Genomic DNA, 25000 nt, shown 5'->3' with positions numbered 1-25000 from the left:
TGCTCTAAGTAAAGTGAAGTTCACAAGGATGCATCTATAATGCACTGTATAATGCACATCTATAATGCATTATAATGTACTGTAAGCCCCATCAAGGCAGCCTGTAGTTTATATCCAGTCACGAGTACTCATAACACCCTTGGATTTATAAAGCATTATAAGCTAGATTCATGGTTATTCATTACTATTAACATAAAACATCATGAAACGTCATGGGTGTAGTCATAATGCGTTGTAAGTAATTATAATGTGCATTATGATTTGTTATAAATGCGCTTATAATGTGCTATAGATATGGGCTTCATAGAAAGTGTTACCTAATATTCTCCACATGGTTACAGTTTCTACCTCTCTCTTATTACAGTGAACTAGCTTGCCATGCAAAAGCAACATGCTGCCATAATGTAATGCTACTGTGGTTAGGTCAGTACAATAATACTTCAATGAAGCATTCAAAACTCCTTCGTCACAGTGGTTGCTTCAATGTATTAACACGATTTAATTTGCATATTGAGCTCTATATCTCTCACATATTCATCCCCCATCCAACACTGGGAAATGTTATAACCTACACTGATCCCACTGATTCTACATTTTGCAGTTCTGTATCTACATATATAAGTGTTCAAGATTAAGTCTGGTCAGTGGTGCCATGTTACATCTATGTTACAAATGGGGTAATGACTTGAGACAAGTTTTACAACAAGTCACATGGAAGACAATGCTGCCTCTCTCTCTCCATCTCTCTCTCTCTCTCTCTCTCTCTCTCTCTCTCCATCTCTCTCTCTCTCTCTCTCTCTCTCTCTCTCTCTCTCTCCATTGTACCACAGCAACCTGATGAGTGCGAGAGTGCGACCTGCAGTCTCACACCCACAGAGATTCTCATCCAGAAATCCATCCCATCCTGGCTGACACCTGCAATGCTGTTTTCTTCGGGGACCCTTGCAGGGACCCATCCCTGATGCCACCCACCACCCACCCCTGCCTGCCTGGATGCCTCTTTCATCTGTATTCACTCACTGCTGCACTTTGCCTTCTTCTGACATCCATCTGCTCTCTGTCCCTCCCTGTGGGCTTGGCTTTATGGGTGAGGGGGCTTTTAGTTCTGCAGGAGCACACACAGCTCCAGAACATTCTGCCCCACAGGCTGGGAGCCTGCCCTGCGCCGCCATTTCCATATTTAAGTGTTGCTGTATTTTTTTTTTTTAAACCCTGCAGTTTGCCTATTGCAAACAGGAAACAGTAGCTTTTAAAATGTTTGTATAATGTCATGTTTTAATGTGATGTGTCCTTTAGTGGTGCCCTTGTAGGACATGAATAATCACCTACATTACATACAGTATGATTTCCATTGCATGTCCATGGACTTTTCGATTACAAAAACAACATATGAAGGATATATTGTTTCTTACAGCTGGCCAACAAATGCAAGGCATGGGTCTTCTAAAGGGCAAACGTTTTCAAAACTTTAATCTGATAAGCAACTATCGTTCAAGATTCAATAAAAAAATCAATACATCACCTGTCTTAAACAACAACCTTTGCTTTGATTCCCTGGTTCATCGAGATGAATGAAAACAAGTGCGGCCGTGCATGTGTGTGTCAGAGAGAGAGAGAGAGAGAGAGAGAGAGAGAGAGAGAGAGAGAGAGAGACAGACAGACAGACAGACAGACAGACAGACAGACAGACAGACAGACAGACAGACAGACAGACACACACACACACACACACACACACACACACACACACACACACACACACACACACAGATAGACAGACAGACAGACAGACAGACAGACAGAGAAAGAGAAAGAGACCGAGACAGACAGACAGACAGACAGAGAGAGAGAGAGAGAGAGAGAGAGAGAGAGAGAGAGAGAGAGAGAGAGAGAGAGAACAGGGAAGATTACTCACAAATTCTTGATCTCCACTGCTCCTCTGAATGCCTTTCTGGGGATGCCCTGGATCTGATTCTCACTTAGATCTCTGGAAGAGAAGAGAGAAGATCTCAATTAAAACACTATGATTACCAAAACACAGCTGTCACAGTCAAAAGGTCACCAACACCACATGCCCCACAAACACAAACACACACTCCCAATATTCATTTAAAACTACATTTGATGTCCAACTCCTTAGTCATTTAAATGGAAGCGCGCACACACACACACACACACACACACACACACACACACACACACACACACACACACACACACACACACACACACACACACACACACACACACACACACACACACACACACACACACACACACACACACACACACACACACATAAACATGGTCTGTCTAACCCCACGCCCAAACACAAGTATACGCCCACGCAGCTAACTGTTTGGCGCTCTGTGATGAATGCGTGCATCAGAAGGAGTGAGTGGCTCCTCTGTGCCTTGATCTTATTTTCCAGGCACTTTAAGTAATCTGGAAAATAGAATATGACTGTGCCAGCCCTCCGCTATAAATCTCACGCCCACCCTATGAAAAACGATCCCTTGGCCCGTTGTTATAGCAACTTGATCTAAGGCAGGACCAAGCACCACACACCTGTCCCTCCTTCCTCTCTCCAGAGCAAAAGGACAAAAGATGGACAAAAGCAAGCCCTTCACATAATACTGTTATTTGCCATATGGCACCAGAACCTCCCCTAACCAGTCACCAGTCACCAGTAACAAGCACAAGGCCCATACAATACAGGGGTGAATTTCTCAAAACCAAAGTTGCTTACTACATTAGCTACTTTGTTGTTTTCAATGCATTTTCCCATTGGCAACTACCGAAGTTGCTAACAGGCTAACAACTTCTCTTTTGAGAAACTCAGCCCAGTACAGTAGGTGCTCATAGTGCAGCGCGTGAGAGGAGGATTGGAGAGACACAGGCGGAGGTTAATATATAGAGATTCCACATATCGAGCCTGGGATGGAAATGCAGAGCAGCACAGTAAATATGTTTGATTTATTCTGGCCAGCTATCAGTGCTGAGTGTCAGAGGCAGGGATCTCTGTGATGGATGTGACTGAGGAGGTGGGAGAAGGAGGGGGGGTGGGGTGGGGTGGAGGATGGGGGATGGGGAGGAGGAGGGGGCGTTGTGCATGAATCTGCACACTCTCTGAGTTAGAGCAGGGGAAGAGGCGATAAGGGTGTGTGTGTGTGTGTGTGTGTGTGTGTGTGTGTGTGTGTGTGTGTGTGTGTGTGTGTGTGTGTGTGTGTGTGTGTGTGTGTGTGTGTGTGTGTGTGTGTGTGTGTGTGTGTGTGTGTGCGTGTGTGTGTGCACATGCAGACGTCAGAGACATACGGACATACAGACAGAGAAAGAGACAGACAGACAGGGTGTGGCATGTCACAGAGAGAGAGAATGTTCACACAGGCACAAACACGTACGCACACACACGCGCGCACACGCACGCACACACACACACACACACACACACACACACACACACACACACACACACACACACACACGCACACGCACACGCACATACACACACACACACACACACACGCACACACACACGCACACACACACGCACACCCTTATCGCCTCTAACTCAGAGAGTGTGCAGATTCATGCACAACGCCCCCTCCTCTTCCCCTTCCCCTTCCCCAATAAGAAATACGCTACAGAGGTGGTGCTGTTTAACAAATGAAATGCCCACTCAGATGTCCACCTTGCCTCAAAGGACTTATAATACTGTCAGCTAGCATCACCTTAAGATTACGATGGATAGACAGAAAGAGAGTAAGTATAAGGAGAGAGAGGGAGAGAGAGAGACTTTGGCTCTTTCTCTAATGAGCCCTTTCTTTATTCTTTCCATGTTGTCCCTCACATTCTCCCCCTAGTCTGGGCTGACTTCCCTCGACAACAGTGCAGAGTGACTGTCACTTGTCATTGTGTACAGTCTACCGATTTTTTGCACCTGTGCTGCTTTATATGCTATCTGAAATCTAGTTGTTTTCAGCTCCAGTTAATATTTTTAGTGCTTGACACAGCATAATCACCCCAGTGATGAACTGGCGCAATCATGAGAAAGTGGCAATCTGCTGCATTTTTTCAAACTGTTATTAAAATGTAAGACCCTTAAACTTCCAGGTCCAAGATCTGGGAAACTGGCAGTTGTATGGTTGCATGAATTGGGTCCACACAGTGCTCACACTACCAGTGAATCTTCAATAATACATAGCGTCTCTGCACATACCTTGTCTAAGATCTATTAAGATTGCGGTATGCACACACACCTTCACACTCTATGACAGTATCTGTAGCAATGCATTATCTATAATATTCAACAAACGTGCTTACTATTTTTCCTTTATTTCTTTTTTATAAAGGCACATTTGATACATAGAAATAGATTGCAAGCATCCATATGTGCATGTGTATGCATGTGTCTGTGTCACTGCATGTGTGTCTGGGTGATTGTCTGACAGATGGAATGTGTAGACAGTGTAATGCCAGCTGGGACTTCTTTCATGCAGGTTAAACCCATCAGAGCAGAAAACTCCAGAGACAATCTCAGGGTTTTAAACACAACAGGTCTCCGGATATTGCCTACACACACTTCCAATTGCCAATCTCTCTCTCTCTCTCTCTCTCTCCCTCTCTCTCCCTCTCTCTCTCTCTCTCTCTCTCTCTCTCTCTCCCTCTCTCTCCCTCTCTCTCTCTCTCTCTCTCTCTCTCTCTCTCTCTCTCTCTCCTCTCCCTCTCTCTTTCTCTCTCTCTCGTCTGAGAACAGTCACCGTATTTAGAGCAGTGTAACCATGATACCAGATAAACATGCTGCACACACAAAAATGATCCTCAAATTGAATGCAAAAATACTTCCAATTCCCGTCAGTGAAGAAAAGCTGATTCTGTAAGGCCCTCGTAGTACTGGTTGTCACTGAAAGGTATGTCGATTACCTCTAATCAAATTCAATCATTTCTGTGGCCTGTGGCTCTATTCCATTCAGAATGTGTGTTATTAGATTGAGCTTAGATTTCAAAGTCCATACGTGTGCAAGTAGGAGGAATGTAAAGTGCATGTAAGTGCACTGTAATGTAAACATAAGCTCTGCAATTCAAAACCTCCCTTGTGTTAGTACTGCCACAAGCCTTAATAAACAGCTGACTATCCACGGTAAGGTGTGTGTGTGTGTGTGTGTGTGTGTGTGTGTGTGTGTGTGTGTGTGTGTGTGTGTGTGTGTGTGTGTGTGTGTGTGTGTGTGTGTGTGTGTGTGTGTGTGTGTGTGTGTGTGTGTGTGTGTGTGTGTGTGTGTGTGTGTGTGTGTGCTAGTGCAGGCATGTGGGCGTGCATGTGTGTGTGTGTGCATACGTGTACATGCATGCCTGTGTTTTTGTGCATGTGTATCCCCCCCTCTCTTCCTCCTCTCCCTCTCGTGTCTCTCAGAATTGGCCTTTGAGTACCAAAAAAACCCAATTCTAAATTATCTCAAAGCTCCAGCGTGCTAGAAAGATAAGATATATAGAAGGACAGATTGGGAGGAGGAGGCAAAAGAAAGGACAAGCAATCCAACCAAATTCATATGGCATATACGTACTGTATATTTAATATATCTGAAATCTAAAAATCTCCACTATGCAAACCTGACTGTTTAACAAAACAACCAATATGTGCTCGGCCTCTGCTGTGAGAATCCCCGATTTTCCCTCCAGAAAGCCCTAAGTGGTGGGAATGTCAACAGGTTCATTTTAGAGAGCAGAGGAAGAAAAGAACACAAAAAGAGGTGAATGATGACAGCCCTCCCATCTCACTGCACCCCACCTCACCTCCACCACAGAGGAAGTTTTTCCATCCCATCCTGGTTTCCTCATTTCCAGTGAGATTGAAAAGATTCTCTTTCCTTTTCTCTTTAGACAAGGAAATAGACCTTGCGGCAACAATGACTACTTAATCCTGAATCAATGGCAGAAGAGATTCTCTCGCTTGCCCGCACACACACGTGAACTCTCTCTCAACCCCTGGCCTCTCCGAGTGATACCGGACTTCCTCTCCATTCTTCTCGCCTGAAAAGACCTCCGTCTGTGAGGTGAGTCCTATTCTCCACCAGCACAGCCTGTTCAGAGGGGTTCCCAGTCTCTGACCCCCCCTCTCTCTATCTCTCTCCCACTCCATGTGAGGGTGACTTAGTTCATTAAAATAGTCGGAGAGTCATGCAGAGGCAAAGGCACCCATCTGGAGATGAGAGAGGTGATTGAGACACCCAAGAGGAGAGGAGGACCTTCAATCAGAAGAGTAGGAGCACACATGCTCACAGCTGTCTAACTTGCTCTCACACACACACACACACACACACACACACACACACACACACACACACACACACACACACACACACACACACACACACACACACACACACACACACACACACACACACACACACACACACACACACACACACACACACACACACACGCACGCACGCACAAATCCAAACAATCACGTGTGACTGATGCAAGGACATGTCTGTGTCAACTAGACTAAATAAAAACGGTTAACTTGAAGTAATCCATGCCACAGCCAAGAACACTAGCAGTTTGCTCTCGCGGTTAGTATGGACACATGTAAGGGCATTTGTGTTAAATAGGATTACCATCATGGCACACAAACACAGGTGAATACACACACACACACACACAAACCCATGCATGCACCCACGCACGCACGCACGCACGCACGCACGCACGCACGCACATACACACACACACACACACACACACACACACACACACACACACACACACACACACACACACACACACACACACACACATACCTCCCTCATCACAGCTGTAAGTCATGAACAAAAACAGACCTGTCTCTCAAGGAAGTGGCCTGTCAATCACATGCTGACATAAAAAGAAAGCAGAAAATGACCTGGCTGGGAATCAAATTCTATTTCTGCAATCTCACAAATCATACACACACACATGCATCCATGCACATGCACATGCACGCTGGCACGCAGGCACTCTCGCACACATGCACATACACACACACAATATTTTGAATATCCGTATACCACTGTGTGTGTCGACATATCACCAGAGGACAAGCCCACCCACACAGTTGACATACGTGTCAGGTTCTCCCATTAAATTCAGAAGGGTCGCTGTCCATCACTCGAACTGACAACTAGTGGGACTTATCTCAAGCCATAACTGGGTTTCAATTTCAAATATCTGGCCTGAGTATGAGGATTTTTAACCATCTCTTTGTAAAAGGCAAAGAGAATCTGCTTGTTTAGCCAAAGAAAAGTTCATATACCAAACAAAATCACAGTCAGATCATAAAGGAATATTTAAGACATCCCTGAATGTAGTACACCCGTGTGTGCATGAAGGAATTCACAGTTTTGTGAAGGCCGTGTTTTACTTTCACTACAGTCTAACTGTTGCTCTACAGAAAAAAAACAACATTTGGTTATACATATGTCTGTTGACTTAAAAATAAAAAAAATCAGGCCTAAAACAGTGTGATACTTATTACAGTATCGGGATGCACATGAATCACAGTACGTATCGTGACCCCTGTAACGGGATGTGTATCGTATCACGAGGTGGTTGTCAATACCCACCCCTAGTTGTATCCAGGTGCTTGTGGATGTGCTGTAGGCAGATGTCCAGTGGCAGATCCTGAGAGCTGCTTGGGTCTTCCCACTGCACTATTCTCCTGCCCTTCTCTCCACTGGCCTCCCACCTCCCTCCCTCCCTCCGAGCAGACCGCAGCCTCCCTCCCTCCCTCTGAGTTGCAAAGGCTTGCAAAAGCTGCAATTTTTTCCAACACTATCAGCTTCTCACTGTGCCTAGCTCTCATTGACACAGATGAGAGGGGCAGGTCGTGGGCAGCAGGGAACTGCTACAAAGCGAGCAGAAGCTAAATGGAAAGGGACAATGCAGTCAAAAGCCCTGTGCCGTCACCATGGGTAACAGCTCTTTTTCAAGCTATGCCACAAGTCTCTTCTCACTAATGAGACCTCTCCCCTGACCTGGCAGCCTCCTCCAGCCCCAACACACACACACACACACACACACACACACACACACACACACACACACACACACACACACACACACACACACACACACACACACACACACACACACACACACACACACACACACACACACACACACACACACACACACACACACACACACACACACACACACTTCACGTTTTGACCAGTCTGTCCGCTGAGGAGCATTGAAGATGAAAATGCTATCTCTCGCTACCTCTTGTTCGTTCCTTCTCGGTGTCCCTGCCCCCTTCCCCTGACACTTTCTCTTTCTGCCTTTCTCTCAAGGCTAAGCAGCAAACTAATTATCTTGTTCAAATCCCTTTGTGATTCCCTTAATCCTATTACTGCTCCGAATGTGTGAATGAAGAGTGTGGAGTAAAGGAAGGCAGCGGGGCTTAACTGGCGTGTGTGTGTGTGTGTGTGTGTGTGTGTGTGTGTGTGTGTGTGTGTGTGTGTGTGTGTGTGTGTGTGTGTGTGTGTGTGTGTGAGAGAGAGAGAGAGAGAGAGAGAGAGAGAGAGAGAGAGAGAGAGAGAGAGAGAGAGAGAGAGAGAGGTGGAGTAGAGAGAGTAAAAAGAGGAAAAGAGAAAAGAGAGCATGTGTGTGGCCTGGACACCCCCATCACACTTAGGTGTGCAATTAGGACATAAAGAAAAAGGCACATAACTAGTTGCTTAATGCAGGCCTAAATCAGAGAGGCTTTATATCTCTCCCCATTGTCTTTCTCCCTCTGTCAATGTTATTGCTTTCCGTCTATCACACTATCATACTTCACTTTTAGTTTGATGAGGACCATTATTAAGAAATTATTCTGGATGACACAAACACAGTCCTACAAGATGGAAACAATCAAGAAACCCATGTCCAAAACATTGTCTGGGGTGATCATACATCTGGGTCAAAGAATGTTCAAAATTCCAATATAATGATCATCCTCTCACCGTCAAACACACCCCAATTTTATTTCCGAGCACAATTTACATCAACGTCCCTCTGACACAACTGAACACTGACATCGCATTATATTAGATATACCATCCAGGACTTAGATATCACCTTCTTTGTTTGTACAATAATCAATCATTTTGCATTCCGTGTGTAGACTACATAGAGCTTTCATACAAACTCAGTTTTACCCTTTGAGGAGTGAGGATTTTCGCCCAGTTCTTCTAGAATTTTACTTGAACACTGTAAGGGCTTCCGCACACCGGCTCCGCCATTGTTTTCAATAGAACCACGCACACTGGCGCCGATGTCCGCGGACATTCACCGATGTCGGATAGCAATTAGAGACAAGTTCTATTTTGTCGGCGCCGCCCATTGACTATCAATGCAATGTTCGTGTGAATTTGGGTTTGGGGGTCCGAATTCTGTTGGAAGCAAAAGTGCGCCGCAGTGCTGTCGGAGCCAGTGTGCGGCCGGCCTAAAGCTCCCAAGTCTGCGTAAAAATCTTGCAAAGTCCTTTTGACATCATAATTAGAGCTCAACATTTTGGCAAAATTCTAATCACATATTTGAGGTACTCCTCAATTTGAGTTACTCCTCATCTTACTACCCCGTCATCTACTTCTTCACCCACTTTACCCATCCTTGCCTCTGTTTCACTCAATACACAATAAACGATCAAGAACATGCAATAATATTGCACACATATGCAATGCACCCTCATGCACACACTCCTAACCAAAGAGAAGCAACAAGTCTTTCACCATTGTTGTGGACAGGCTACTGGCGTCGACTGCATGTTCCCCATTCTTCCACCCTGGGGCAGTCATGAGCTATGGGAACACAGTGAGGTGGCCATGGCAACTGAGCCAGGTGAGTGCCAGAGGTTGCCCAGGAGTGCATGTCATGTCTGTCTCTCAGGCACTTTGGACATAACATAACAGGTCACCTCTGTGTCACTGAACATGATCTGACAAAGACGTTATAACTGCCGGTTATCTTTTCTGGGAAGCCCTGCAGCAACCCGTATCCACAACATCCCCTTATTTTGACAGATAAAGACGCATTTAGACACCACGAGTTCAGAACTGTGGCCAAAAATGAAGGCATACTCCCATTCACACAGCACACACACTTTCGCCAATTTCGAGATTTAAAAAAAACTGCTCTATTTTTTGGTCCCATACTTGGTCATGTTGATCTACATTTCAGCAGATTGGAGGGAAAACAGGTGCCCATTTCTCTTCAAGTCTACGAATAGCCTATAACTTGATTTAAAGTGTTTACTCAGGTAATTACTCCAGCAGAATGGCCGAAAATAGACTCCTCTGTTTCATTGAGAATTTATAGATATCAAGAGGAATTAAAATGGACGCAAGTTAAATTGAGCATGTGCAATTACAGAGCCAATACCCCTGCTAAGCCTACAGATTGTGTTTCATTCATAATATTTTGTAATTAGATTTCAGTGCAGGTTAGGGCTTCTATAGCTGCCTCTCTGATGATGATCATGAGTAATATGCCCATCTCATCTCTCTGTTGTTTTCTATACGTACACCTTCCCATTACCACCCCCCCCCCTCTCTCTCTCTCTCGCTTGCACTCATGCATGATCACACGCAGGCACGCACACACACATGCACATCTTATCGCCTTGTCCTGAGCATAATGTGACCCAGGAGCAGACGCAGTCTACACTGCTCCCTCATCCATACACATGTGTGTGCAGCAGGCACTAAAAGTGAAATTACTCCGGGAGTGCAATTACACCATTTCCATATTTAAAAAAAATAATGCCTTTGAAGAGGGGTGAAACCGCAGTTGCCCTTGTGTGTAAATGAAGACTGGAGGAAATCAAAAGCAAACAGTGGTGATTAGAGGGAGCGAAAGTGCGGAGCCAACACGATGCAGATCATATCATGCATGCGCCAAGTAGCCTTTCCCCTGATATTCCACAACATGTGTTCCTTCAGAGAGTGTGGTTAAAAGTAAACAATGCTATCAAGCAGCGCGTGGTGATAAGGACGTATGCGTTTGATCCACGGCAAATGCGCCCCTGACACGTTGTTGATCTGCTGGTTGGATAACAGGGCCAAAAGAAAACACACATTCAACCAGTAGGGATTGTTTTCGTTTCATTCTGCATTATCAGAAATGCTTGACAGACTTCTTGTGCTGCCAGCTACATCTTTAGAGATGCATTTGAGGGAGCGATCTATGCGTGTGCATGCATGGTTTTGGCACTGATTTACGTCATTTCTGAGGCAGCTGGAAAAACGTTCTTTCTGGTCTTGGTCTTTTCTTACTTTGCCCTTTCCCCTCAGTTCCTGTAATAGTTCTTACAGTAAAACCAGTACTCCATCAAGACATTATAATGACCTGAAAGTCACTGCTGTAATACTTTGTAGATATCCATACATTGCTTAAATCAGTGTGACATTTATGATGGTAAATTAACTCTTTCTTGGTATTGGCATTAAACTAAGTAAAAAATTGAGTGTTTCTGAAATGTACCCAGCCGCTGTAATACAGATCTATTTTCTTTATTAAACTTGAACCAATTGTCAGTGCTGATTAAGATGATCTGTTACATACTGGGCAGAAATACAAGCCTATGACCTAACCCCAGAGCCATTTTCATTTCATATCATTCACAGCCATTTACAAATATTCAATTTTCAAGGCTCTTTCCCAGTGAATACTTACAGCGTGAGTGTATGCATGTGAGAGTGAGATAAGGAAACAGAGAAAGGGAGATGCAGATAGAGGACATTCAAGACAACCTTCAATTGTGGAGAGAAGAGTATGTGTTAGAGCATGTGGTTAGAGAGGCATCCTGCGCAGTCACAGACCAGTGTGTGTGTGTGTGTGTGTGTGTGTGTGTGTGTGTGTGTGTGTGTGTGTGTGTGTGTGTGTGTGTGTGTGTGTGTGTGTGTGTGTGTGTGTGTGTGTGTGTGTGTGTGTGTGTGTGTGTGTGTGTGTGTGTGTGTGTGTGTGTGTGTGTGTGTGTGTGTGTGTGTGTGTGTGCGTGCGTGCACGTGTGTATGGTATCAGGTGTAGCAGTAAGATTGGACAGGCTTTGCACCAGTTTGGCCCGGGCTCATTACAAGGTGTTTACATTCATGAGGGATCCTCAGTCTTATCCCACACCTCAGCCTTGCTGCCTCAACTGCCAACAAAACACACAAACACACACTGCGTATGCAACCAAGCATGCACAAACCGCACGTAAACACACACGCACACACACTCTGACAGATGGCCTCCGGTTATTTGTGCAAGATTTTGTGAATAGTTCTGTGATTCTACAAGCCCTTTGCAAATCCTCAATTCCACTTCAAAGCCTTCGCTAAACAAAGCTATTTTAAAAAGGAGACAGAGCAGACTAAACAATTACAGTGACAGGAATAGGTGTGTGAATCATGGAATTGGTGATTGCAAGTGTATTTATACCGACTAAAATAGAGAGCTGGTTCACTGGCCAGCATGAGCTCAGACACATGGGGAGCGGTGTGTGGTTGTGTGCAATGTGTGAATAGCTGTAATGTTTGGTAACATCGGCAAGTGTCAGCATGAGCAAGCTATCTACAGACACCAACACGTGCAAAATGACATGTAGAGATTTCTGATGGGTGAACATACAGTAGATAATTCACTTCTCTGCCACATTTCCCCCTCTCTCTTTACATATCCCCCAGGGGTGCCAGAGGAGACTGATGACTTCCAGCCCAAAAAATACTCGCCTAAACGCTTAAATGCACTACCACTGCACTAATGCCCAATTTTAACTATATTCTATAGATTTCTATGGCTAAAGATTTGCAGAAAACCCGCCCAAATGCCCTTTTTACACATTTTTACCTGCAGACAGCCATCCTAAGCAGCCCAATTGAGCGGGAAACCGCCCAATCTGGCAACACTGCTCTCCCCAAATCTCTTCAAGATGTACCTCCTACTCTCTTAACCTTGTTGTTAGCCAGATCTGCATTCCTCCAGGCAGTTGGAGACAAACCTAAATATTCCTGTTCACATACTTTCAGAGCCGTCAATGTTTTCTTTCACTTGGGCCAGCCTCAAGTCTCAAGCACTTGTGATTGTCCCAGCTGTCTACCACCATCTGTCCATACCAGTCAGGACACACACCAAACACCCCTCGACACACACACACACACACACACACACACACACACACATACACACACACACACACACACACACACACACACACACACACACACACACACACACACACACACACACACACACACACACACACACACACACACACACACACACACACACACACAAACACACACACAAAACACACGCACAAAGTAGGCATATCAAGTCAACACTGCCCTTGATTTACAACTAGTGATCTCCCTTTCCAGACATGCATGCACACACACACACACACGCACACATGCACACACAACCCTGTGGTTCAGCAGATTAGGCAGCAAGGCTAGTTGTGTGTGTGTGGGGGGGGACTTGCATGAGACAGTACACCGTTAATGAGAAAATGAGAGGATGTGAGAGCAACACAGCATGATCTATGCCTGACACTTGACCATGACTCGACACAATTCTACCCGACAATGACACTGACAAAAGGAACACTGAGCTCTGGCACAGCAGTGTGGGAATAGCGTGATGTGGAGATATGGGGGGAACAAGAGCATTCTCTGTGACATTGGGAGAAAGACAGACAGAGACAGGGAGAAAGAATGTGAGAGGAATGCATTTTCTAATTGAATTCAATCACTTTACTGTGCATGTTTCACAGAGGACAAAAGAGGGAGAGAGAGAGAGAGAGAGAGAGAGAGAGAGAGAGAGAGAGAGAGAGAGAGAGAGAGAGAGAGAGAGAGAGAGAGAGAGAGAGAGAGAGAGAGAGAGAGAGAGAGATGGAGGGAGGAACTTAGGAGAACAGGATGGAAACAAGGGATGAAGAGAGGGGCACGGCCGGATTAAGATAGCCTGGGGCCCCTAGGCTACAGGTTGCTGTGGGCCCCCCAGGAAGACAAATTTCACAACGAAATGACATAGACAGTGTCATAATTACAAGATAGGAATAAAGAATAACATGTCTGCCATGACATGTTATTTTAAAACTGTAGGCCTACTCAATACTGCATCTTGTCACAATTCTGCCACTTTTTCACTTTGCAAACTTGACTTATGGCCAATCGGGGGCCCCCTAGCAGGTTGGGGCCCCTAGGCTGCAGCCATATCTAGCCTATGTGTTAATCCGGCCTTGGAGAGGGGGTGTTAATGTGACACACAGCTGTCACCCTATCATGGCAAAAACACAACTACATGCATGACAAAGATGATCTATCTATCTATCTATCTATCTATCTATCTATCTATCTATCTATCTATCTATCTATCTATCTATCTATCTATCTATCTATCTATCTATCTATCTATCTATCTATCTGTCTGTCTATCTATCTATCTATCTATCTATCTGTCTGTCTGTCTGTCTGTCTGTCTGTCTGTCTGTCTGTCTGTCTGTCTGTCTGTCTGTCTGTCTGTCTGTCTGTCTGTCTGTCTGTCTGTCTGTCTGTAAACTTTCATAAATCATTCTTCATTATTATTACATCCACTAGCATAAATATTAATGCACAGACTGGGCAGGCACAGAACATCCTCAAAGGAGAGTTTGAAATCATATACTGTAATACTTCCTGTAACCTAGGAGACATGACTTCTAGTGGAGTAATGTTGGAACCCTAGACAAGCACTGATATTTGACATACACAAACCTTAAGGAATCCAAAGGAAAGCAATTGAGTTTAAAAGAAAAATCTGAAAAAATACTGACCAAAAAGAATGGACAACCTTAACATTGGGGGCGGGGTGGGGAAGGGGTGCGAGAAAGGTTTCAGATTAAAATACAGGCTGCCAGAGGGAATTTCATGCATCGGTCAAGGAATTTCTTATAGGATGCTTAATGATCAACATCTACCACACACACAAGTAGTAGATACACACAGAGACACAAACAGCATTATCTGTGAGCAATAATGAACATTTTAATACTACACTGAGAATGTCATACACTGTAAACCATTACAAGCCAGTTAAACGCAAAAAGGCAAGTTGCCCTGGTGCCACCCCATCTCTAAGAGGCTATTATAACTCAACTCGAGGCTTAACTCAACTCAAAGCTTTTCAAAGTGGAGTTAACTTACAAACTAAGGGCAGCATGACAACTTCTTCTTTTAGGTTTACTGTAACTGGCTGCAATGTCTTTGCGGTGTAGTTATGGTCAAGACCATACATTGACGTATAGGCATATGGTCATTAACTGTTTGTGTTGATTGCCAGTATACATAGCTCAAAGAAAATATCCTATTATTGTTGTTTCTTAAACATGCTATTTGCGCCACTGGAAATAGGAACAGTAGCTCATTCTACTGTTATGCAAGAGACAAATCACTAGCTGTTCTTGATCAGCCAGATCTCTACAGAAAGCCCATGTTTCACATCAAGCCTGCCACATACTGTGGAATGAAACAGCTTCTTGAGACTAATTATTTGCAACAACAGAAAAACACAAACATCAAAGATTCATTTTCACAAGTCACCTTAGTGGTCAGAGAGTGTAATTGCTATGTCTGTGTTGCATAGCTCTAAACAGTATGCATTAGCCACAGAATCACAGAACCAGAATAGTGTTTATTATTTTATTTTTTATTATGGAGTATGTTTACGCACTTTATCCCAAATAAAGGCACATATTTGCACGCAAAGTCACACACACGCGTAGCGCACCCACATACGCACGCACGCACGCATGCATTAACGCATGCACGCACACACGCACACGCACACACACACACACACACGATTACTTTTATTTGGACCCAAGACACAAGCATTAAAGGTACAAGATCCAAATATTTTGTAATCACACACACACACACACATGCACACACGCGCGCGCGTGCACCAGTGTTAATTTTGTCAGCTTTTTTTGATTTAGTCGTAGTCTTAGTCACAATGACGAAAATCAATTTTAGTCATAGTCATATTTTAGTCATTGCCTTCCCAATTTAGTCTTAGTCTTTGTCTAAATGACGAAAATCAATTTGAGTCTTAGTCAATTTTTAGTCATTTTAGTCATTTTAGTCAACACAGTACACAATCGAACTTCTCCACACACTGCTTCTCTTTTTAACATATATCATTGACTGGACAGAATAAACCTTCTCCGCGCACTGCTTCTCTTTTTAACATGTATCACACTGTGCAGAATGAAACTTCTTCACACACTGCTTCTCTTTTTCTCTATTGTATTTAACACCAGTGTTAATTTAGTCAGTTTTTTTAAATTTAGTCTTAGTCTTAGTCACAACGACGAAAATCAATTTTAGTTTTAGTCATATTTTAGTCATTGCCTTCCCAATTTAGTCTTAGTCTTAGTCTAAATGACGAAAATCAAAAAAGGGCTTTGACGAAATATTTTAGTCATAGTCATGGTTGACGAAATTAACACTGGCACACACACACACACACACACACACACACACACACACACACACACACACACACACACACACACACACACACACACACACACACACACACACGCACGCACACACACATGCACACACGCACGCACACACGCACGCACGCACACGCACAAATACAGAGTTCAGCAGTTTAACAGCAAGAGCAAAAGTTTAAGCCACATTGTTACCTATAGAGATAAATCATTAGTGATGTGTTTTCTGTTTGTATGGTAGTGTGCATGTGTGTCTGTGTGTGTGTGTTGTTGTTGTTTTCTCGTGTCATCTTCTCTAGCTTTAAACGTTCTGTTTGTTGATGAGGAGGCAGCCGTTTAAGAGGGTGGCGTGCTCCGCCAGGTAAACACAGGCATAAATGAGGTTGTTTAGATGCAATTAACAGGCAGTCTCAGACAAAGACATGAGAGGGAGCTCAGGGAAATACCCCACCACCCCACAAAACAAACAGACTGTAAGAAAGGGGCATAACTTCAGGAAAAACCCAAGATTTTTTTAAACACAGCTCTGTTTAGGCTATAAAAACTTCTTCCAGACGCGGTAATACACACACACACACACACACACACACACACACACACAAAGATATACCGTACAGACAGACATTCATCTCATTTTTTAATGATCTATGGCTGAATATGTACTTCAGATTGGCTTTTTTGAATTCACAAACTAGTCTCATGACTATACACGCAAGCAAATACGTACACACACACGCACGTACATACACATATACGCACACATATACGCACACATATACGCGCGCACACACACACACACATACATACACATATACGCACACATATACGCACACATATACGTGCACATACACACACACACACACACACTCACGCACACACAGAGAGAGAGAGAGAAAGAAAGACAAAGACAACCACATGATTATGTTTCTACAATGGTCTACACTTCATAAGTAAAACCACACGGCCAGAGCTTCCCCACTGAGCAAGGCACAATGCATTCAGTATGCCATTTGGGATATTTTACAACACATACACGCACTCTCTCTCTCTCTCTCTCTCTCTCTCTCTCTCTCTCTCTCTCTCTCTCTCTCTCTCTCTCTCTCTCTCTCTCTCTCTCTCTCTCTCTCTCTCTCTCTCTCTCTCTCAGTCTCTAAAACTGGGGCTCTCCACAACAGCAAAAATGCCCCACCCACCCCCCCCCACACACACAAAATGAACTAAATATGAATACAAATGCACACAAAACAAATATAGATTAACACATAGTGAGAAAGAGAGACAGAACAAGACAAGACAGAGCAGAGCAATATTTTCACCCACTGCTCACAACAACTTCAAGATATTGAGATATTGACACACACACAGGCAGAGATCAAAAGAGAGAGAATGGTTTGTAGATTATTGAATTCTGCAAATGACCATTTTGAACTCAGTGGATTTTATCTGACTGTTCCATTATGGGTAGAAAAGAGAAATACCTATAATATACACACATGCACCCACGCACCCATACATATGCACATGCACGCAGGCACATACAGAAACGCCCACACACACGCATGCACTCACACACATATGCATGCAAGCACACACACACACACACACACTGCTCTGTGGTCTGTGGTTTCCCAGTTAAACGTGAATGCCATCTGCGTGCGTTAATAGTGACATGTAGCTTTCTTAACCTGGACAAATGATCCTGAATGGATTAACATGGCACACGTCGCTCCACTCGCCCACTGCAGAGTAACTGATCCTGTAGATCATCCCGGGCCCTGCTAATGAGGCATGCAGGCCAGGGCTAGACTATACTATGGCAAAGACGCAAAGGGAGATGTAATGCATGTTAAAGTGCCTGTGTGTGACACTAGCAGAACAGACACGAGCTCCTGTATAACATGACTGATACAGGACGGTAGGGAGCGAGGGCTGAGTCCTCACGGGATGTGTGTAATGGATATATCTTATGGCTGCCTTATGGAGACCTGTGTGAGGCATGATTTAGAGCTAAGTGCACTTGTACACACACACACACACACAGACAAAACACACACGCACACATGCGCGCGCGCACACACACACATGCGCACACACACACACACACACGCGCGCGCACACACACACACACACACACACATGCGCACACACATACACACACACACATGCGCACACACACACACACACACACACGCACACGCACACGCACACGCACACGCACACGCACACGCACACACACACACACACACACATACACACAGGACCTCCTTTTCAGTGTCTTCTTCCTTTAGCAACAACCGGATTTGAAACAGCTCTATTGATTTGAATGAAGTCATTTTGCTGGCGGAGGTTAAGCGCTAAATTATTCATGCCTCATTTGGCCCCTGTGGGCCACCGTACTCTGTCATGTCTGGTTTCCAAGTCAGGCAGTTGGGATAGTGAGAGGAATTTCACTCTGTGTCTCGCTTCTGTTCATCCATCATGCCACACACACACATACACATACACACACACACACACACACACACACACACATGCGCACACACACACACGCACACACGCATACACACACACACACACACACACACACACACACACACACACACACACACACACACACACACACACACAGACACACGCACACAACCACGCACACACACACACACACACACACACACACACACACACACACACACACACACACACACACACACACACACACACACACACACACACACACACACACACACACACACACACACACACACACGCACACGCTGCCTGAATAAACACAGCATGTTAACCAATGTATCAGTGGGGAAGTAGCCTCAGGAGTAGAAAGGGAAGATAATAAGTCTAACCATGACACAAATCGTTTTAGATATTATTTCTGTGGTATATAATCTTACATACTTTACAACTTGAGAAAGACCACACTGGCCAAAACGTTGTTTCTGTAAATAAAATTCAGCACGATGGACAAGAGTGTGCGGTATCTTCCTCTCTGAATATAATTTTACATAACATGGGTATATTTCAACATAGCTTCAAAATGCAATACACACATTAATCCCTTGTATTTATGCTATAATGTCATAAGTGCCTCTTTGTCGTGGTGTGAGTAGCTAAGCCGTGTACATGTATGGACTTGAAGAAGGGCATATGCCAACTAACAATGCACGTTGACATCACCACCAAGCAAGTACACATTAATGGATGTCTGAATTACGGGGGACGGGTTTTGGATTTGCGGCTGGGCGAGATTCTGCTGCAGTTTGAATCAGTGAGAGACTGACAGAGGTAGTAGAGCTTATAGCTAGAAGGATATGTAAGTTACCCTGTGAGGGAGTACGTTCCTGACCCACTAAGATGCTTTAAGTGTCAGAGGCTGGGACATGTGGCGGCGGTATGCAAATGGCAGAGGAGATGTTGTCGATGTGGGGGGGATCATGAGTATGGGAAATGTGGAGAAGGAGTGGCACCCAAATGTTGTAACTGTGGAGGGGCGCATAGTGCAGCATACAGGGGATGTGCAATTCAGCAGCAAGAACAGGAGGTACAGAAATTTAAGGTGGCTAGAGGTGTATCATACGCAGAGGCAGCACGACAAGTTAAGAAAGTGAATACGACTACAACAGCTGTGGGAATGACAGAAAGACAGAATAGGGCACCAGTAGCAACCCAGAGCCACAGATGTCAAGTGGGACCAAACGCAATGATTGCAGACAAGACACAATTCCTAGCCTTCCTTGCGTATGTGATTAATTGTGTAGCCAAAGTAGAGAGCCGTACCGAACGCATCAAAGTTATAGTAACAGCAGCAAAGACCCACCTAGACATGGCAGATGTGACCATAGAACAGGTGACAAGAATACTGCATGACGGCAATATGCAGTCTTCACAACCTTCTGAATGACAGTAAAACCACTTGTAATATTACAATGGAATGCAAGAAGTTTGTTGGCCAATGGGCAGGAATTTAAAAAGTTCATTTACGAATTACCGGTACTACCTGACATCCTGTGTATACAAGAGACTTGGCTGGCTCCGCAATTGCAGTTCAATATTCCAGGATACACATCAGTACGGAAAGACAGACAAGAAGGACATGGGGGTGGGTGCTGCACATTTATAGGAGAAGGATTGATATACAGGGAATTGCAAGTGAATGGGGATAGTGAATGTGTGGCGGTAGAGGTTGGGTGGACAGGGGAGTCGAATATTGTGATAATGAACTACTACAACCCATGTAATGAGCTATCTGTGGAGCTATTGGAAGGAATAGTCCAAACGGGAAGGGAAAATGTGGTGTGGTGTGGGGACTTCAACGCACATAATACATTGTGGGGATGCGAAATCACTAACAAGAATGGAGACGCAGTTGAAGAATTCCTAGATAGCCAAACACTAGTATGCTTGAATGATGGGGGGGGCACAAGGGTAAATATCAGGACAGGGGCACTGACAGCATTAGACCTCACCTGTGTGTCAAGCTCAATAGCTGGGTCATGTGAATGGGAGATATTAAGTGACTCCACAATAGGAAGTGATCATTTTCCCGTAATGTGCAAAATAGGAATGGATGTCTGCAAGGAGGATAGCTGTTACTTGGGGAGGTGGTGCTGGGAGAAGGCAGATTGGGAGAAGTTCAATGAAATGTGTGAGGCCCAGGTACACAATACGATAGGAGGAGGAAATGTGGATGAGGAAGCAAGTAGGTTGGCAAATATGCTATTGGTGGCTACAGCAGCTGCTGTACCAAGGACCACAGGGAAACAAAGGAAGAAAGTAGTCCCCTGGTGGACACAAGAGTGCACTGAAGCCATACAAGCAAGAAATAGAGCATTCAGGGTGCTGCGGAGGACACTTACTACTGAGAAAGTCTTAGAGTATCAAAGGACGAGGGCAGTAGCAAGGAAGGTTATAAAGGATGCAAAAAAGAAATGTTGGAGAAATTACTGCTCCCAAATAGGGGAAGAGGTACAAGTACAAGAGGTATGGGGCATGATCAAGAAAATGATGGGGGTAGCTAAATCAAAGAAAATGTCAATTTTAGTGGAAGGGGACAGGGTGGCCAGCTCCAACAAAGAAAAGGCAGAAATGATGAAAAACGCATTTGTGAAGGCACATAGCTCCACTAACCTGGGCGCTGAGTGGGCAGCACACCGCCAGACACTGATGAGGCAGTGGGGAGACGTATGCGAGAAAAGAACAGAGTTTGAGAGCCCTCTGGATGCAGAAATAACCCTGTTTGAGCTAAAAAGTGCTTTGACTAGCACAGCCCAGACATCCCCTGGGCAGGATGGAGTATGCTATGTTATGCTGAAACATGTGTCTGATGTAGTGTTAAAAAAGGTGGTGGAGGTGTACAACAGAGTGTGGGAGGAGGGAAGGGTCCCAGCGACATGGAAACATGCTGTGGTAGTACCAATAGCAAAGCCAGGGAAGGACCCCTCAAAGGCATCCAGTTACAGGCCAATCGCGCTTACCTCAAACCTGTGCAAGCTTATGGAGAGGATATTGGTAAACAGGCTCTCATATTATATGGAGAGTAAGGGTTTGTTCTCCAGCTACCAGTGTGGGTTCAGGAAAGGGCGGTCAACCATAGATGCAATGGTTAGACTAGAAACAGACATTAAGAAGGCACTAGTCATGAAAGAGGTACTAGTTGCAGTATTCTTTGATCTTGAGAAGGCATACGACATGCTATGGAAGGAAGGACTAATGGTGCAGCTAAGTAGGCTGGGAGTGGGGGGGCGCATGTACAATTGGATACTTAGCTTCTTGTTTGGACGTACAATACAGGTGAGGGTAGGAGCAGACCTATCATCAGTTGCAGAGGTGGAAAACGGAACTCCACAAGGCAGCGCCATCAGCCCGGTATTGTTCAACATCATGATAAATGACGTTTTTAAAAATGTAAGCCCAGACATAGTGGTATCACTGTATGCAGATGACGGAGCTCTTTGGAGGAGGGGTGGAAATGTAAACCTGGTAGTCAACAAGATTCAACAGGCTATTATGGAGGTGGAAAAATGGGCAGGGGACTGGGGATTTAAGTTCTCTATATCAAAGACGTGCTGTGAATTCTTTACTAACAAAAAGGTGGCTAGCAATGTGAAACTCTATTTGTACGGAGAGCCATTGGAAAGGGTGGAGGTAGTGAGATACTTGGGACTGTGGTTCGATACAAAGCTGACATGGAGAGTACATGTTAAGAAAGTTGAGACAAAATGTAAAAAAGTAATGAACGTGATCAGATGCTTAAGTGGACTCAACTGGGGGGCCGACAGAGCTTCCCTAATGACTATGTATTATGCATTGGTAAGGTCAGCAATTGACTATGGTTGCATGGTTTATGGATCAGCGTCAAACACACAGTTGAAGATCCTTGACAGGGTTCAATCCCAGGCACTTAGGCTGTGTAGTGGAGCACTGAGGACATCCCCAGTTGCAAGCCTACAGGTGGAGCTGGGGGAAATGCCACTGGCATTAAGAAGGAAGAAGCTGACCTTAGCTTACTGGGCAAATTTAGGAGGCCATGGAAATGAACATATTGCACAGACAGTCCTGGAGCAGTGCTGGGAATATGCAACAAAGCGGGGCTGGGGGTTTGGCTGGAGCATAGGGTCCTGGGTACAGGAAGCAGGGCTTCAGAATATAACAATTGCTCCAACTGTGTCAGTACCTCCAGTACCGCCGTGGTTTTTTCCGCAACCAACAGTCGATATGGCAATATTGCAGTATATGCATGAGGAGACAGAGACAGAAGCAGAATCTCTTGCATTTTATGTCAATGACTACATTAGAGACGTGCACCACCCGTGCACTGAAATTTACACTGACGGCTCTAAGGATCCAGTGACGGGGAGAGCAGGGGCCTCCATGGTGGTCAGGAGAGTAGGGATCAGCCAGAAGTGGAGACTAACAGATGAGCTGTCCGTGTATGCTACTGAAATGATGGCAATAATTAAGGCATTAGAATGGGTGGAGGAGGCACGGCCAAGAAAAGTGGTGATATGCTCAGACTCTGCTGCAGTAATAAACAGCATACAGTCATCAAAGTCATGTAGGATGGATCTACTGATGGAAGTGTATTTGGGTTTATACCGCTTAGAAAGGTCTGCAATCACAGTGTGTTTCTTATGGATCCCAGCGCATGTTGGAGTATGGGGAAATGAACGGGCCGACAGCCTTGCAAAAAAAGCCTTAGAGAGGCCAGAACCCGATGTAGCAGTCAACTTGGGTCGGGGAGAAGTGAAGGTACTCATCCAAAGGGCAGTGGTGACACAGTGGCAGATGCTATGGGACCAGGAGAGTAAGGGAAGACACATGTACAGCATCCAAAAGGAGGTGGGGAAAGTAGGCAAGGTGGGGGGCAGCAGGAGAGACGAGGTTGTCATTGCTAGACTGCGGATTGGTCACACGTTACTGAACAGTACTCAGTGTAGGTTTGGAAGAGTGGCATCAGGGCAGTGTTTGGGATGTATGATGGAGGAGGAGACAGTCCAACACATATTGTTTGAGTGCCCTGTGTATGCAGAGGAAAGGAAAGAGTGGAAGGATGGGATGCTTGAGAACGGCGAAGCTGTTAATCAGGCCACAGTGCTGGGAAGGGACGCAAATATAAGAGCAGTGCTGAAGTATTTAACATCAACCGGGCTATATGCCCGCATTTAAACAGCAGTACTGTATCAACAGAATCGCCCAGGAACCGGTAGGTGGCGGTATATGCAACCAAAGCGTAAGCCGCCAACAACTCAAGGAAGAAGAAGATGAAGAAGAAGCAAGTACACATTAATTGCAAACTGCAAAGAAATGAGGATGATTCTTTATTGTCTGCTCAGCCTTCTCTGTGTGTGCATATGTTTGTGTGCTGTTAGCTAGCTAGGTGCATTAGAAATTGACAATACACTTACACATCCACACCACTTGAGGGCGCTGCTTGACCCTGCCGTCCCTGGATCTACTAAAGAGTTTACACGGAGGTCAGAAGGAGGCCTGTGTTTGTAGACAGCGCTCCAAGCGGAAGTGGAAGCTAGCCAGCAGTCGGGGCAGGTTTTGACACCCGGCTCACTGGACTTCAGGACTGTTGTGGTCCGGTGGATGGAACCTAAGGATTTTACCGTTACTTTGTTCGCTTCGGGGATATTTCCCCACTACTGCACATTTGGAGGTGAGCCCGTAGGCGAAAAGGCTCGGTGACTGAGCTGGTCCAAGATATGGCTCCAGTGTACGCGGTGCTCGCACCCCATTCCACTCAACATTCTTCGAACACTCATACTACCACATAGCCTAATTGCATTCACAATTGTTAGGATTTAGAGAGGGGTCTATTACTTCCTAATATGTGTGGGATTGAATATTAGACAGCAAGCTTGCTTTGTTTATGTTGGGTTGCTGAGGTTGACATATTTTTTGTGGCAAAGTGGCTAACCCATGTGTTTGAGTATGTAGCATGCTAACATGCTTTGGTAGCTGGATGGCTAGGCTAGTGGCGGG

The 25000-nt window shown here is 44.9% G+C and overlaps 1 protein-coding gene across 3 annotated transcripts in view; it reads right to left on the bottom strand.

Moving 5' to 3' along the window:
- Window positions 1–25000, bottom strand: part of slit2 (slit homolog 2 (Drosophila)) — a 119449-nt gene that overhangs the window by 48079 nt on the left and 46370 nt on the right. For all 3 annotated transcript variants that reach the window (XM_063218366.1, XM_063218368.1, XM_063218369.1), the window contains one exon: window positions 1916–1987. In XM_063218366.1, coding sequence (XP_063074436.1) covers window positions 1916–1987 — 72 coding nt within the window. The remainder of the gene's footprint in view (window positions 1–1915; window positions 1988–25000) is intronic.

The sequence above is a fragment of the Engraulis encrasicolus genome, chromosome 16, assembly GCF_034702125.1.
Source record: "Engraulis encrasicolus isolate BLACKSEA-1 chromosome 16, IST_EnEncr_1.0, whole genome shotgun sequence".
In the NCBI taxonomy this organism is placed as follows: domain Eukaryota; kingdom Metazoa; phylum Chordata; class Actinopteri; order Clupeiformes; family Engraulidae; genus Engraulis; species Engraulis encrasicolus.
This window is presented reverse-complemented; position numbering and strand designations above follow the sequence as displayed.